Consider the following 17,453-nt stretch of genomic DNA (forward strand, 5'->3'; position numbering starts at 1 on the left):
CTTTGTCAGGTCAGGTGGGAAATCTCACAAAACCTCCTGACATTAAACGTGACTTAGCAGTAAACCAGAATGATGGACCGTGCAGGCTGCTTCTGATTGGCCATCACATTCAACAGGCAGCACACTCTAACAGTTGTGTGTCATTTTGACGGATTGCAGGTCTGCAGGCATTTTAAACATTCTCTGAACATTGCAGAGGCAATAACATCAAACAAGAAAAGATTCCCATGTGATGTCTGATGGAGCGTTATCTCATACTGGGACACTATTCTCAATACTGGGGCAAAAATCCAAAACTTTGTGACTACTGACGCTTTGAACCTAAGTCACCTAATCACATGGGTCCACCATACTGGAGGACAAAAGCTTGTAAACAATTAGTGACACAAGTACTAAACAAAAGGAAAAGTTGTGCCTGAGATTTTTTGTTGTGTTGTTGTTTTCTTTATTGTGACATTTAGCATGACTTCAACTAGTTCAAGCCCAGTTCAGTTATCAGAAGCAGATCACCTACGTGGGGCAAAAGTGAATTATGGAAGTATTGAACGGAGAGGAAACATGGCGACAGTTCATATTTTTTTGCCAGTTTAGACTGGTTTCTACTGGTTCAAGCCCAGTTCACTTGTGGGAAGTTTTAGGTGGAGGTAGAAAAGTGACAAAGTACATTCTGGCCACAGGTTTAAATGTTCCTACTTGTAGTGGAATTGTTAAATTGCATTGTTTATATCTTACTGGGACACTAAATGTTAATGTAAAATGAAAATAGGAAAATTCATGGTATTGAATGTTTAATAATTATTATTCCAAAAATATAAGTGACAGGAAGAAAGTCAATCATGATGGTTTTCTTAACCCTATTGGTGAGACTGACGGACAAAAAAATGTCTAGTGCAACCTCTGATATATAAATATATTGATTATATGTGTATGTGTATATATATATATATATATATATATATATATATATATATAGACTCAGTTTAGAGTTTTTTATGCTTTCCACTAGATTGCACATTTTTCTTATGTCTACTGGGGAAATAACCAACACTACATTGGAATAAAAAAAACTTCAATGAAAATATTTTTATGACCATTTATGACACGCCAGTGTGTTGAAAATTTGCCCATAAAACAAATCATCTGGACATAACACATAAATTTTTTTTATATTTTTTAGCTTGTTTACATTTGTGGTTATGATCATGCACCTGACAATAAAGGGGGGAATTAAATGGATTAAATCTCAGGAACGACAAATATTTTATTATATTTTGTGAGGACTTAAGCCAAAGGACAAAATTCATGTAAAAAAATTTGGGAGTCATGAAACATTATATGAGGAGGTATTGTGTCTGCATTTTTTGTGCACCAAAGTTAAAATCGTGACTTTTTTAGAAAATATGAAATTACAGCAAAATTATTATGTGAGCAAAAAATATTTTTATGCCTTTTAGTGACACTTCAAGGCTGTGACAGTGTAACTCCAAAAAAGTAATCTGAACATAAAAAAAAGAATAGATTCTGAATATATTTTTTATTTCATATTTTCACAATTCTAGTATTGATCATAAACCTGGCAATAAAGGAGTTAAACCACAGAAACACACACATTGTTTATTATCTTTTGTTGGGGCTGAAGATAAGGATGAAATTCATGTTAAAAATTTGGGACATATGAAATATTGTATAATATTTCTATAGGAAGCTTTGTATGTGATTTTTTTGTGCTCAAACACCAAAAATTTTAGAAAATTAAAGGTAATATAAGAGTTACCAAGGAGATGGTACATATCTATGGCCTTGTTCTTGTCACAAAATACTGTAGCTTCTCCTCTTCACTGCAATAGCAACTGGTTGTAAGCATTCAAGATTGTTTTGATTTGATTACTTTCCAAACCTTGGGAGCCTGAAGAGCTGTCAGCTGTTCTGAACGACAGCAGCAAACGACTCAAACAACATCTAAAAAAACGGCCTCATGCCGCTCCTCGGAAGTAATTTGAGGGATTTTTGTAATAAGGGCTCCTGACCCTTGGCTTCTTCAAACCTTTACCATGTTATGCTCAACAAAAATGTCTGATTTCTGTCCTCATTGCTAAATAATAACTATAAAATGATAACTGAGCATGTTTTTGTGTTGCAATATAAAGAAATAAACATTCATTTTATAAAAGAAGCAAAGCATCAAGTTTGGGAATGTGTAGATCTTATTTTTTTACCATTCTTTTTTCTTTCAGACAAGTGAAACCCTCGAAAATCACCAGATCAAACAAAAATCTATCCCACAGTTGATTGTGACTGAACATATTAATGATGTTCTGTCAGCTTCTGGAAAAGTAATTTTGTGGGTGATGTATTTTTTTTAATCATTTTTTTGCTTTACATATTTTTGGTAGCAGGCAGAGAACAGATAATCCTCATTCAACCATATTTCTGCCTAATCTAACAATATTTTCCTGCAGGAGGCTTGGCTCCTTCGAGCACAAGTCAGGGTGACACGGAAAGAGAGCAACATTCACATCCAACAGGTCACGCTGCACCACTCGGGACGAGCTAACAGTAGCGAGCCTCATTTGCTTCAGTGTCAGCTTTGGTGGCAAATGATTTGTGTTTCATTCGAACATTTCTGCAAGAAAAAAGAGAATATGGACAGAACACCACGGCCATGACAAAGACGACTAATAATTATTAATTTTAGAAATTTTTTCATGCTTATTCTGTATTTATTCAACCAAAAATGTAAACATATATAAAAACCTTTGCTCTAGGATTCAGAAATAGGAGGCTGAGATAGGCCATTTGTTTAAAAGTTCTTTAGTCCAGTGGGACTTCGGTGTGAAATTTCTGACCACTTTACTGTAACTCACAAATCCAAACCCAGTCATTTAGCTGGATTCCAGTCGAGACTTGGACAGAACTCTTCCTGAGTCCTCTGAAGTTTTGGAAGCAGACACTTGTGGATTTGCCAGAGAGCTGAGCTGTTATTAAATAAGAGCCCAAACCCATTTATCCTCACAGGAACATTTTACAGAACACACAACGGACCACAAAGATGACATAAAACACCAGCAGAATTTGTTCAGTGGCCTAACTTTTTCTGGCCAGAGAAGCAGGCTTTGTGATGACTATAAATAGCTGCCAACATGAACACAATACCCTGCACTACAAGATGAACTGCAGCATATCTTTACATAAAAAAGGTACAGACACAAGTTACTGGCCTCTCTCTTAATTTTCTAATTATTTTCAGAAATAAAAACTGTTTTATTTCCTGGCAGTAAGGGACTAATAAAAAAATTAAGTAAAAACAAAACAACGGAGCCACTAAAAGTGTTAAAACGAGTAAACAGAGGTTAGGTCTAGAGTCCTTTAGAGGTTTTTAAATGATCTTTAGAGAAAGTGAATGTGGACTTTGAGTTTAGTGTTTGACTAAACTTCAGTTCAGACTATCTCCTCTCAGAGTAGATCAGGTGGGATAGTTTTCATGAAATGCCGTGTGGAACATGTTTTAACTCTAGTGTAAGAAAAAGGTAAAAAAAACACGACTTTTACAAAGAAAATTAAATCTGCCTTCATTGATTCTTTGTGTTTGGCTATTGGTTTAGGATCAAACACTTGGTTTCAGGTTCTGTGAGTCTCAACTCTTCAATGGACTTTCTCAGTATGTAACTACAGTCCTGAAAATAAGTCATAGAACTCTAATGATTTTGCTAATCTACAGAACAAGGTTTTGAAGACAAACACGTCGTCCCTCCCCTCCGGTATCTACCCTGAGACACTTTTGCCGGAACCGGACACCCGTTGCAGCTTCAAACCTGATCAGATCTGTGCTGAAAAGCTTAAAAGACTAATTTACCTGAAATATCTGAGATGTGGAGTTTATTTTAGAATGTCACGCCTCTGTCTGCCTGACAGACTAGAAGCAGGGCTTAGTCATTAAGTGTCAGAACATCCTTTTACACTGAGGAATGCTCACAAGTGTTCGCTTGTTACCTGTAACCTGAAGGAACTCAACCACTGCAGTTGTCAATCAAAATGTTCAGGTAATAACTAATTATTACTAATGTTTCTCTATCAGCGTCATGTTTGTGTTACACTTTCTTTCTTTTATTCTGGTGGTAAATGGAGCGGTTATTTAAAAAATTCTATTCTGTAACAACATATTTCCATTATAAAACCTTACGGTTGTGATATTTTTTGTTTATATACATATATACTTATACATATAGGGCTGCATGGTGGCGCAGTGGTTAGCACTGTTGCCTGGCAGCACGAAGGTTGCAGGTTCGAAACTCGGCTGCAGCCTTTCTGCGTGGAGTTGCGTGTTCTCCCCATGCATGCGTGGGTTTCCTCCGGGTACTCCGGTTTCCCCCACAGACAACAACATGCCCTATAGGTTATAAATTGTAAGTCGCTTTGGATAAAAGCATCTGCCAAATAAATAAACATATTATCTAGCTATAAAAAGTAATGCTGTGATATTTATAAAAATATTTTTAAGGTTTAGTAACTATATGTACTTTTAAAATTATGTGAGGATTTTGTGCCAGTTTTAGTTTTTATCATCGTTTTTATGGCCCTCCTTTTTCATCTTGTGTCACTATTTTGAGGAAAAAAAGAAATGAAACTTGAGAATAAAGTTACTGTTGGCTTGGGGATTCAGTATGATGAGAAAACAATAAATCCACTGTTGAATGCCACCAAACAGGAAAAGCGGGTGTTTTAGGGTTTCTTTATCAGAAACGGAAACATAAGTAATTGCATTTCATTAAACCAACCATGGATTTCAAACCTGCACAGGTAGTATTTAGTTTGACTTGATTTCGTTTCACAGGAGGACATTATTACCATTTACCACCCAAACCACAACCTTGTTGCCATGCTGCCCTCTGGGAAAAGGTTCAGATCCCTGAGCTGCAGGACCAACAGACTGAGGAATAGTTTCTTTCCCTGGGCTGTTAGAACCCTGAGTGGACAGAAAAATTAACTGCATTGATACTATTTTGTACTGTCTTTGTTTTTATTGCATGGTGCATATTGTACTTATCTATCTATCTATCTATCTATCTATCTATCTATCTATCTATCTATCTATCTATCTATCTATCTATCTATCTATCTATCTATCTATCTATCTATCTATCTATCTATCTATCTATCTATCTATCTATCTATCTATCTATCTATCTATCTATCTATCTATCTATCTATCTATCTATCTATCTATCTATCTATCTATCTATCTATCTATCTCTATCTATCTATTGTTGTGCTGTTCTGAGCAAATGCTCTAGTCATAAAAAATCTGACTAATCTGAAATTACCCTAACCTTCTCTTTATAATAAAAAATACCAATGAAATCATTTTTTTTTACTAAAGTTTATAGATCCATTTGTGAACACATCAGTCTGAGCAGTCATTTTGTAAAACGATGTTTCTGCAGAAACTACAAGTTCACAACCTGAACGACCCATTACAACAATACCATCATACAATTGCCTTGATGCAATGCTATCATGCTAGTTTTCCACTGCTGATTGTGCACGCTCAAAATCCTCGCTCTGGTTTATTTTTCACTCCATCCGGTAGTGTCATATGCACCAGTCCTTCAATTCTTAACCTAATGAGACATCTATTTTTGTCACTGCAGGATTCTGAAACAGCCATCCATGACACTTTCCGTGGCACTAGGAGTTGTCTTTGTGATGGTGTTTTTCTACAATTTTCAAGATTTCTCAGATGTTGACCCCCCATTTCTTCAAGTCAATGTGAGGAACTATGTTATCCATGAGAAGCTACCCAACAGAAGTTTGTCCAGGTACAATTACTTCTGGCACCAATGTCAGCAGAACACATCTGCTGCCAACATCAGCGGTTTCAGTTCACTTCCTGGAAACATACAGGATGTCATTTATTACCAGCACTGTCGGCATTTCCCCATGCTGCTTGACATTCCTGACAAATGCGGTGGAGTCGACGGGTCCGTCCAAGTCTTTCTTCTGCTGGTCATCAAAAGCTCTGCTACAAACTATGACCGCAGAGAGGTGCTGCGCAAAACCTGGGCCGAGGAAAGACTTTATAGGGGTGTGTGGATTCAAAGACTCTTCATCTCAGGGACGATGGGTTCTGGTTTTGAGAAAGAGAGACTGAACCAACTCCTCCAAATGGAGCAACGCAAGTACAACGACATTCTCCAGTGGGACTTCAATGACTCATTTTACAACCTCACTTTAAAGCAGATGCTTTTTCTAGAGTGGATGGAGAGAAACTGTCCACACGCTCGCTTCCTGCTGAACGGTGATGACGATGTCTTCGCCCATACAGACAACATGGTTGTGTATCTCCAAAACCTGAAGGACAACAATGGAAGTGAGCATCTCTTTACTGGCCATCTGATCTCCTCTGTGGGACCCATTCGACAACCAAATAGTAAATATTATGTTCCAGTGCAGTTGTACGAGTCCCACTCATACCCCGCCTACTGTGGTGGTGGTGGGTTCCTTCTGTCTGGCTACACAGCTATGGTCATATACAACATGTCTCACTCCATCCCTCTCCTTCCCATCGACGATGCTTACATGGGAATGTGCTTGGCCAAGGCAGGACTAAAGCCAGAGTCCCATGCTGGGGTGAGGACAGCAGGACTACACCTGCGTGGCAAAAAGGTGGATATTTACAATCCTTGCTATTACAGGGAAATGATTCTTGTTCACAGATTCCTCTCCGTTAACATGTATGTTATGTGGAACAGGCTACATGACCCAAAGCTCAACTGCTCCACCCAGGATCAAATATAACCTAGAGTCAATATGGCTAAGCAAATCAAGGCAGGGCAAATTTTGTTTATAGAGCACGTTATCACGCACAAAGGTCATTCAATGTGTGTTACAGTGTTAAAATGTTAAAACTAAAGAGAAAATATAAGAACAATAAAGTTCAACTCCTCAGCACTCACATGGGTAAAGCAACAGAGAACAGGGCATTTTTGGGGGTATTTGTGATTCATTTACCCGACAGAGACTTTAAATTTGTGCAGGAACCACACCCTGAGGGGGCTTGTTTTGCTTCAGCTTCCGGACTCTTCTACTGGATCTAGTTATTTATATACTTAATTGCTCAGAACAAACAGTGTAATTGTAAGAGCAATTGGGGTTTTATAAATTAATGTCATGGATGTTATACTAAAAAATGTTAATAAGGAAAGTTTCTTAAACGTATGAGCTTTCTGATGACCCTGTGCTCTTTGGAAAGCCTAATAAACAAATCCAAACTGGATTTAATTTTTGTTTGAAATCCTCAAATAAAAACGGGTTTTAGACAAGTTGTTGTTTTTTGTGTTCTGCTTAAACGGTTGATGCTTTTAGTCATTTATATGAATTTATACACGGGAGCTCTAAGTAAAACACAGCAAAACGCCATCCAAACATTACCATAACCTTTGTAAAACTAAATAAACTATAAACTAATCCCATAATTACAAGCTTAGTTACCGGTAGTCTGCATTTATTGTTTTCACTCTGAGAACAAAGACTGACTCATAGGTCATCCAGAGGAAGAAATAGCTTCACAGTCTGCATGTTTGGATTGTTGCGCTCTCATTGCACCCCCCAGAGGACAAGAGAGAAAACATTTTGCTACCAAGAAGGTGAAAGCACCTTGATTATGGTTTTGGTTTAGCGGAGGCATCGTGAGGTACAAAAAAACCGAAGACCTTATGTCTGCAGCAGAACAATCAGAACGTCTCACTGTGCAGACAGTTTTAATGGGGAAAATGTAAAAGGTCAGCAACAAGTTCTTCATGAAATGCTCTCAATAGCTAATCAGGAAGGGCTACGGACGTCTCAGTAGAAATCAGGAGTTGTGTATCACAAAGGTGTGTGTTAACCCAATTCAAAAGGAGGGAAACATTGGCGATGGTTTCCTGTCCATCAGTCTGGGAAGGGCTGATGATGCACTCCATCATTTTGAGAGAACAGTTGCCATTTTCACCCAAAAGAAGTTTTTTTTTTTTACCGTGTCCTGTCTGGCTGTGAAGCAAACAGAATTAATGTCTGAATGCTGGTAACAAGCCTTACAGATTTACTCTCAGTTGGAGCATCAAAGTGTCTGCTTTTAATGTCACGCCTGATACTTAAAACTTTATTGTTATTGTTTTTGAATGCTTTGTAATTCCGACCAGACACGGAGACAGAGGTGAAAGAGAAAGGAAAAGACAAAAGGTGGAGAGAGAGGGGGGAGGGGGGTTCCACAAAAATAAACAATAATGAACAAGAGTCTGCTTCTAGACCTGCAGAAAGAGACAAGAAAAAAAAGCAAAAGAACAAAAAAATGGGACACAACAACAATACAACAAGATCAAGCTATCACTGCGTCAACTTGATGAAGAAAGATATAATCAACATTGTTTAACTGAACAGTCACACGATAATAAATCACAGTGCATTAAGTGCCCACCATAGCCTTAAGACGTGTTGAAAGTGCCCAAGCCCATACTTTTCAGAGCACCATGTGAGCACCTGTGTGTCTACACACGCTTGCTCATTTAAGGTTTCTCTATTGGAGCGTCCAATAGAGAGTGTGAGGGACCACAGATCCGCCCCCCAAAGATGCGTAGGAGACGGGGGGAGCTCCAAGTCCCAGAGATCCAGGCGCTGCCCCAGAACACAGGAATCCCTAGGAGACTGCAACCAGAAAGGCCCCCGCCCCCCTCGAGAGGCACAGAGGATCTCCCCGGGGGACCACAACCAGCAGCCGGCAGAGTCCGTGGAGATATCAGCCCCGCCCGCAGCCTCCCACCCCCTAGCCGGCCGAGCCCGGGACCCAGCGACCCGGGACCCAGGGGCGACCACCGCCGCCGGGGACCCAGCAGAGCCCAGGGACCCAGACCCCACCAGGCAGCCACTGGGATTGATCAGACAGACGCCAAAAATCTTAAACCCCCGACCCGGGAGCCACGAACACTCAGGCAGACCAAGGCACCACACCCCACACCAGGTGTGGCAGGGTGAGGGGAGACGAAGATCTATATCATCAAAAGAAGTCCCAGGAGAGGAGAGGAGTCAAAGGCCCCACCTGACATATACAGTCATACACAAACACAGTCACACACACTCCCTCCCTCATGCTCACACATGCACATACAACCAAAGACTTACAAAAATGCACGCCGGACACCCACTCATGCTCCCCATACTCACCCTATTCACTCTGGTCCCGGTACTGCTGCACATGGGGTACAACCATCATCAGTTACCAGAGTTTGACCCTTTCTGCTGGGGTGCTGATGAGCAGGCTCCCCCGCCCAACGCTGAGCACAGCAACCCACCACCCCAGGCCCCAACCAGACGGCCAGATCTCCCTCCTAGCCTCCAGCCCCAGGAAGCCAAGCAACAACAGAGGTGTGCTAAGACCCCTAGTCTCCCTCCACCTGCTCCAATATAGTGTTGTGTGTTGATGAGGTGTATTCCATGGCTGTGGTGAGCGGGCAGTGCAGGCATTGTCTGGCCTATGCCAGCTGATGCCACCGCACCACCCCACTTGCACCCACAGCCCTCTGTGTCTAAGTGCAGTTTAAAATTAGAAGTGGGCACCGGCACTCGGGAGGAGGCTGAGAAATCCCGCTGCCAAGTGCCGTTGAATGTGCTCACTCCCAAGGCCCTAAGTGTGTGTTTGCTTGGAATGTCGTCGGTGGAAGTGTATAAGGTGCAAATAAAATTGGGGGGCAGGCTGCCACAGGAATGCGGCAATGGGGTCCATACCCGCACTCCCTGACTTGTCCCCCCACCCACCCCCCACCCCCCACCCCCACCAAGTCCTATGTGCATGTTTGTGTGATGATGTGAGGGAGCAGGAGGAGAGAAATATGCGGGGATGGGGAGGAATGGCTGGTTGGGCTTAGCCTCCAGGGAGCCAGCTCCCCCAATGGCCCCAATAGGCACCTCTGTTGTCAAACTGCCACCCAGGGCATAGAGACCCCAGCCCATCCTGCCAGGGCCCAAAGCAGCAGCATTACAGAGCCTCACGGAGTTCGAAGGCTCCAACCCAGCCCCACCCCAGCAGAATATTTATGCCCATCCCTGCATTTGCACAACTTCCAGAATATATAAGACATAGGACATCCAGGCAAGGTTGGGTCCTCCCCCTCCTGGACCTCCCCCTCCCCTGTGATGGGACAGCAGAGGAGCCAAGGTCTACCCGAGGCCCCTGAACCAGGCACTACTGCATGTTACTGCCTTCTTCCCGGCAGCATACATGTCAGGACCCGACCCCCAAGGCCCCGCCCGGATCCCCACTCGGGGCCAGCCACCCCAACACCCCGAGCCCCCAGGCCCCCACCCAGACCCGCCCAGGGGCAATGCAGCTGCCAGGCATTGACCCATGGCCGCCGCCAAGACCTCCAAGGGGCCCCACTCACAACCGCCAGTAGTCCACCCCCCGAGGCAACCCAAGCACCTCCAGAGGGGGGCAACGGCCCCCAGTGCCAGACATCCCCAGTGAACCCACCCCCAGGGAACATCCGGATACTCCAAACTCAGACCCTCCACCCCCCCACCCACATCATCCCGCAGGACAACAAAAAAGTTTTTAACTCTCATCTAACATAATTAGCCCCATTTTTAAAGATAAATAAAATACTCAAAGTTCCAACTGCATGAAGCACAGTAATTTTCCAAACTTGTTCATTATAAAGGTGAAACAAAAAAAGGAACATACACAAATGTAGTAGCAGATTGTTCATCTCCAAACCTTAATTTATGGACTAACCCCACCTCAAGTGGCTCATCTTGATGTGGAGGAGCAGCAGGTCTACTCCGAGCCCCTCCCGGATGACCAAGCTTCTCACCCTATCTGTAAGGAAGAGCTTAGACACTCTGAGGAGAAAACTCATTTCAACCGCTTCTATCCACAATCTTGTTCTTTTGGTCACTACCCAGAGATCGTGACCATAGATGAGGGTAGAAACATAGATTGACTGGGTAAATCAAGAACTTTGCCTTCTGGCATAGCTCTCTCTTCACCAAGACAGACTGGTACAATGCCTGCATCACTGTAAACGCATGGACCTCTTCCCTGACCTGGCATTCTGCCCTTTTCCGATTCAAGACCATGGTCTTGGATTTAAAGAAGCTGTTTCTCATCCCAGCTGCTTCACACTATAGTTGCAAACCGGTCCAGTGAAAGGCGAAGATTGTGATCTGATGAGGCCAACAGGACCACATCAGCTGCAAAAAGCAGAGACCCGATCCTTAGGCCACCAAAACTGATACCCTCAACAACACCTTGGCTGCTTCTAGAAATCCTGTCCATAAAAGTTATGAACAGAATTTAAAGTGCAAACTTGGCAGAGTCCAAATCTCATCAGAAACGAGACCCACTTACTGCCGGTAATGCAGACCAAGCTTTGGCACCGGTCATACAGGGACCTAACATCCCATACTGATACTCCATACTCCCGGGGTAGCCCCCATAGTGCCCCCCCCACCTTCCCCCCCCCTACCCCACCCACCCCCATGGGACAAATCCACAAAACAGATGTAGATTGGTTGGGCGAACTCCCACACACCCTCCAGGCCCCCTAAGGATGTAGAGCTGATCCAGAGCTCCATGGCCAGGTAGTCAAGTAACTTTTTAGATTTGCCTCAGCGGATTATCACAGTGAAATGTAAAGTGGGATGCAAAAGTTTTGGCAGCGTCGGCTATCTTCATGGTTCTCCTGTTTAGATCCTTGGTTGTTACAATGAAAATGAAAGTCAACTATATCACATTAGGAGACTCACACAGTGATATTTGAGAAGTAAAGCATATGCTTTACTGAAAGTGTGCTATAATTGTTTAAACAAAATTACCCAGGTGCTGAAAAAGGAAGAACAAGTCAGAGCAAGTGGGAGGAGCTACAGCCCAGATGGGACGACCTTCTGGTTCCATATTTGCATCTTAGTGCATACACTGAAGAAAAGCAATCAGTGAACTTTATTCTGAGCAATAGAAACAGATGAACAGAGAAGGAGTAAAAACATTGTTACCCTGCATCATAATTTCATTACATCATTGGTGAGAAGTGTGACGGTGTGGACTTTAAAGAGTTAAGTACCCAAAGACCCCTGCAGAGACAAAAAGGTCATTCAAGCTTCTCACAATGAGCTTGCACATCACCTATAGTAGTGTGGATGTTGGAACGAGCTCTGGCCTGTGTAAAACATTAATAACACACTGAACTTCTGTGCTTTTCTGATAATAATAAATAGCTAATGACGCGAACCCGACACCTTGCACAACATGAAAAACAAAAATGTCACTTCACAGGAAATTCCATCCATAAATCAGACGCAGTCCAAATGAAGGGAATTCATCTCAGAAGTAAGAAACAACTGTCATTTGCATGTCTAGATAACTGGTTTACTGTAAACAATCTTCCAAAGTCCAAACTCTGCCTTCATTAGCATAAAAACTGAAGCTGCATTAAAATGTTTTATTTTGTAAAAGTTTATCAACGCTGATTTTGTCTGTGACTTAACGAGTTTGCTTCCTCCTTTTGTTTCCCGTGTTTTATTGTCTTTGTTAATGCTTTTATTCGACGCGTAAAGTTAAATGTTGTCATTTAAAGCTGTTTTGAGCTGCTGTCTGACTTGGTCATTAAACTGTTTTATTTTCCAGCAATAGGTCATTAAAAACTGTTAATAAAAACAAGCATTAAACCTGAACAGACTGCATTTGAAAGAGTTTTTAAGACAAAATGTGGAATTTGTGACTAACTCTGCAGACTTCAGAGAACATCAAGCTGAATAGTTTTCATGCATCAGCTACTGTGCCCCGCCGTCAGATTTAGGTGAAAAGCAAACCCTGCTTTGTTTGTAAGAAGAAAACTCAATAGTGACATTTCAGGTTTATCGGAATGCAGCATGTGAGGGAGAGCTAAACTGTTTATTTAGGGGTGAGAGGGAAATAAATCAGGGTTTGACTTTTACAGCTTTAGTTAATTATTTCTTTGTATATTTTCAACGTTAGATTCTGATTCTGGGAGACTCCAGACTCCTCTAAGAGGAGTTATTATGAGTTGAATTAATCTGAAATCCACTCACAGGTCTGTTCGCCCTCTTGGTCGGTTTTACTGTGTTACGCTAGAATTGCTGCTATTATTTAAGTAGAGCTTTAAAGGTTATTTATTAAACATCAGTTATGTGGAGTTTTATGAGTCCTGTCTGTCTGTCTGGCAGACAGGAATGAGAACGATTTTATCTCAGAACATCTGTTTCTCCTGAGGCGTGCAGCTACCTTCTACCCAAACGAGACTCGGCTAAAATGTTCAGGTAAATATAATTTCAAATGTTTAAACTGTCAGCTTCTGGTCTTTTACAACTCTTTTATTCAATTTCAATGATAAAATTTTTATTCTATAATATTTCAGTAATTGAAATGTAGTTTTACTGTATTTGATAACATTAACATTAATTACTGCATTATTAAGCATTAACAAACAAAGGATCCCTTTGTTAATGTTCTCGATATTAAGTGTCTTTAAGGTTAGGACATAGGGCAGAGAGGGGCATTCTGCTTAGTAATGCATTGCTTAGCATTATTAAGCAGTTGTGAATACTTTATTTGATAATTTATTACTGCTTAATAATGCACTAAATAGTGTTAATAAAGGGGCCCTTATTGTGAGGTGTAACCCTGTATTTTAATACCACGTATTAGTTTTTCTCTGATCCATCTTAAATGAAAGTAAACATTTCTTAACATACTTTAAAAAGTTCCACTTGTAGAAAGCAGCAAATTATGTAATAAGTTCAACTTCTAAATAAATAAAAATCAAGTAAAATTTTTTACAACACCAATAAAATCTATTTTTGGGACTAGATGTCATAGATCTGATGCAACAATCTGGGCTCTAAAGTTGTGTCTCTCTTGCCAACATCCTTCAAAACTCATCTATGTTCTGTTTGATTTTCTGTTCCATACTAGGGTCCTTATCCAGTATCCATGGCACTTTCCGTGGCACTAGGAGTTGTCTTTGTGATGGTGTTTTTCTACAATTTTCAAGATTTCTCAGATGTTGACCCCCCATTTCTTCAAGTCAATGTGAGGAACTATGACATCCATGAGAAGCTACCCAACAGAAGTTTGTCCAGGTACAATTACTTCTGGCACCAATGTCAGCAGAACACATCTGCTGCCAACATCAGCGGTTTCAGTTCACTTCCTGGAAACATACAGGATGTCATTTATTACCAACACTGTCGGCATTTCCTCGTGCTGATTGGCATTCCTGACAAATGCGGTGGAGTCCACGGGTCCGCCCAAGTCTTTCTTCTGCTGGTCATCAAAAGCTCTGCTACAAACTACGACCGCAGAGAGGTGCTGCGCAAAACCTGGGCCGAGGAAAGACTTTATAGGGGTGTGTGGATTCGAAGACTCTTCATCTCAGGGACGATGGGTTCTGGTTTTGAGAAAGAGAGACTGAACCAACTCCTCCAAATGAGCAACGCAAGTACAACGACATTCTCCAGTGGGACTTCAGTGACTCATTTTACAACCTCACTTTAAAGCAGATGCTTTTGTGGATGGAGAGAAACTGTCCACACGCTCGCTTCCTGCTGAACGGTGATGACGATGTCTTCGCCCACACAGACAACATGGTTGTGTATCTCCAAAGCCTGAAGGACAACAATGGAAGTGGGCATCTCTTTACTGGCCATCCAGGGAAATGATTCTTGTTCACAGATTCCTCTCAGTTAACATGTATGTTATGTGGAACAGGCTACATGTCACAAAGCTCAACTGCTCCACCCAGGATCAAATATACAAGACTAACCTCCTCTAACCTGCAGCACCTGCAATCTTTACCTGAAAGTGCAAAAGAAAGTGATCAGTAAACTGTACAACAAAGCAGTGATGTTGACCGTTCTGCTCAGCATCTGGCTTTTTCTCAGATTCTGAACCCAGAAATGGCTGCAGACGGCGAAACAGAAATCTCTGGAGCAACCAGTGACTCCACCCCCTAGCCAATCAGTGACCAACCGTCTCTTACGTCATGTTCTCAGACACTAGGACCTATGTTTCCATAATGGTTCCGTGGTTGTTGCTCCCTTTTCAGTACCTGCTTTGATGTGGTACCAAGCATCATACTGAGCTGAGCCGAAAACGCATCAGAGACTGTTGATCACTGATTGGCTGGAAGGATGTCACTGGCTGCTCCAGTTTACTGGCTTGCTTAGTTGCCCTAAGCCTTTTCTGTTTTTTTTCTGACTTTAAACTTGTAGGGACAACCACTTGGATGCACTTGTTTTGCTTTAGCTTAAACTTTTGTATTCTATTTAATTAATTAATTGACATATTTAATGAGGATAAAAAACACTTGAGATGAAGCATCTCGTTTTCAAGTGGGTCCTTCTGGAAACAAAGATGCAAATACAAAGCCAAGATAACAGCGATAATTTGAATTCAAAACAAAATGACAAATTAACGATACCACAATTAAAAATAATAATAATGAATGTAATTAAATAAAAAATTAAAAGTTAAAATAAAAAATACAAAGAAGTTGGCTAACCAAATAGAATAAATTGGGTGAACAAATGTACTAAAGTACATTTACATAAAAATATGATGACAAATGACGCAACTAAATGGTAGAGAGACAACTAATACACAACTCAAAGAAAATTAGGTTAGTATGACTAAATGATGATACAATATTAATTCAAAATTAGCTACAGATGGGTAATAAATAATCATGAATTATTCTGCCACTTGGACTAGCTCAGTGTTGAACCTGGATAACTTTGCATGGGGGAGGGAGGTAAAGAAGGTGTAAAAAGTCAAATTTAAATGGAGTCAACAAAATATCCAATAAAAAACCCTTTAAAACTGTTTTTGTGTCATTGATTTTTTAAAGACTTGTTTCTTCGAAGTCCTCACCCACAGGACAGCTTAAGGCGTATTCAGTAAAGCCGGCATTACAACCAAATACATCCCTAAAGTATGTTTATTTATTATGTCTGGTTCTGTTCTTTGGAAGTTCTAATAAAGAAAAACGAAAACCTGTTTTTTAGATCATCAAAGGAAAAGCGGTTTTACACAGGTTACTGATTTTTGTCTTCTGTATAAAGTGTTGAAGTCAAAAAGACAAAATACGTGAGGTCTTATTCATGAGAACACAAAGTAAACATCATCCTAATGTCATGCAGTGCATGTTTTAATGTAATCACCCTTACCCCAAGTTGACACCATCAGAACAAAATCAAACGGTGTTATAACCATTAAACTATACCCAATTGCAAATATAAGCATTAATAAATGGCTGTGATAACTGCTGAGAACAAAGCCTGACTCACAGGTCACAACGTTTTAATAGCCCAGGGGAAGAAATTGCTTCAGAATCTGTTTGTTTGGATTACTGTGTTCCGATAGCACCCCCTAGAGGACAAGAGAGAATACACTTTGGTACCAAAAAGGTGAAACGTCCTTGAAGAAGTTTTGAGAGAGTTACAAACATTTCTGTAAAATGTAGGAGTTGTGTGTTTGCTAGTCTGGAGCATACAGGCGTGTGTTAACTCAATGCAAAAGGAGAGAGACATTGGTGACGGTTTGCTCTACATGTTTCGTTTCATCGATAATACCCTTAATTTCATTAATAATATGGGAAAAATGTCCCATCCAAGCAGTTATCAGTGTGCTGAATCATAAACACTATAAGCTCTTTCTTGTTCTTTAAAAGTCACAAAAAGTTTTTGTTTTTCAAAAAATATACATCAGCACCATAAAAGCCAAATGAAAAAATCCTTAGGTTAGCTTTAGGTTATATAAAATAGGCAGATATGTCAGGGATGAGGTCCTGCCCCCAGTATCTTGGGGGTGAGGGTGAGAGAGAGAGAGAGAGAGAGAGAGAGAGAGAGAGAGAGAGAGAGAGAGAGAGAGAGAGAGAGAGAGAGAGAGAGAGAGAGAGAGAGAGAGAGAGAGAGAGAGAGAGAGAGAGAGAGAGAGAGAGAGAGAAGCCTAGAACAGACTGGCTGCTCAGGGAAACTATAGAAGGTTATCTACCATGTTTTGTACTTTGCACTAATTGTTTGGAGAAATACATTAGCAGTGGTGCAAACTTTAACCCAGGGGTGTCAAAAATGCGGCCCGTGGGCCGGATCCGGCCCGCAAGCGGGTTAAATCCGGCCCGCGAGATGGTTGTGTAAATTTTATTTTCATACTTTACAATGTAGAGTGAAAATAAACATATCATTGTGAGCAAGTTTTCTCTGTAATGAGTATAAATAAAACAAAGCTGCGCTCAAGGCTCACACAAGAACTTGAATCACATTGGCCGCCACTCAGGATGTGACTTCTGATATTGATGTGCTGGTGAAAGCTAAAAGATATAAAGTAAAATGAGTCAAATATACTTTAAGTGCTGCATGAAACTGATCTAACCATGTGATCTGTAAGCTCTTTGAATCACTAAGGAATG

The 17,453-nt window shown here is 41.0% G+C and overlaps 1 protein-coding gene and 1 pseudogene across 1 annotated transcript; both read left to right on the forward strand.

Annotated features, from left to right (window-relative positions):
• The first annotated feature begins 3,810 nt into the window (after positions 1-3,810).
• Positions 3,811-7,303, forward strand: LOC107386572 (N-acetyllactosaminide beta-1,3-N-acetylglucosaminyltransferase 3). The gene is made up of 2 exons (XM_015961049.3): positions 3,811-4,040; positions 5,649-7,303. The coding sequence occupies exons 1-2, from the start codon at positions 4,033-4,035 to the stop codon at positions 6,793-6,795; spliced, it is 1,155 nt and encodes a 384-aa protein (XP_015816535.3). The 5' UTR covers positions 3,811-4,032; the 3' UTR covers positions 6,796-7,303.
• A 2,917-nt stretch (positions 7,304-10,220) lies between these two features.
• On the forward strand, positions 10,221-14,706 carry LOC129152430 (N-acetyllactosaminide beta-1,3-N-acetylglucosaminyltransferase 3-like; annotated as a pseudogene).
• The last annotated feature ends 2,747 nt before the right edge of the window (positions 14,707-17,453 follow it).

This window comes from Nothobranchius furzeri, chromosome 10 (assembly GCF_043380555.1).
Source record: "Nothobranchius furzeri strain GRZ-AD chromosome 10, NfurGRZ-RIMD1, whole genome shotgun sequence".
Taxonomy (NCBI): domain Eukaryota; kingdom Metazoa; phylum Chordata; class Actinopteri; order Cyprinodontiformes; family Nothobranchiidae; genus Nothobranchius; species Nothobranchius furzeri.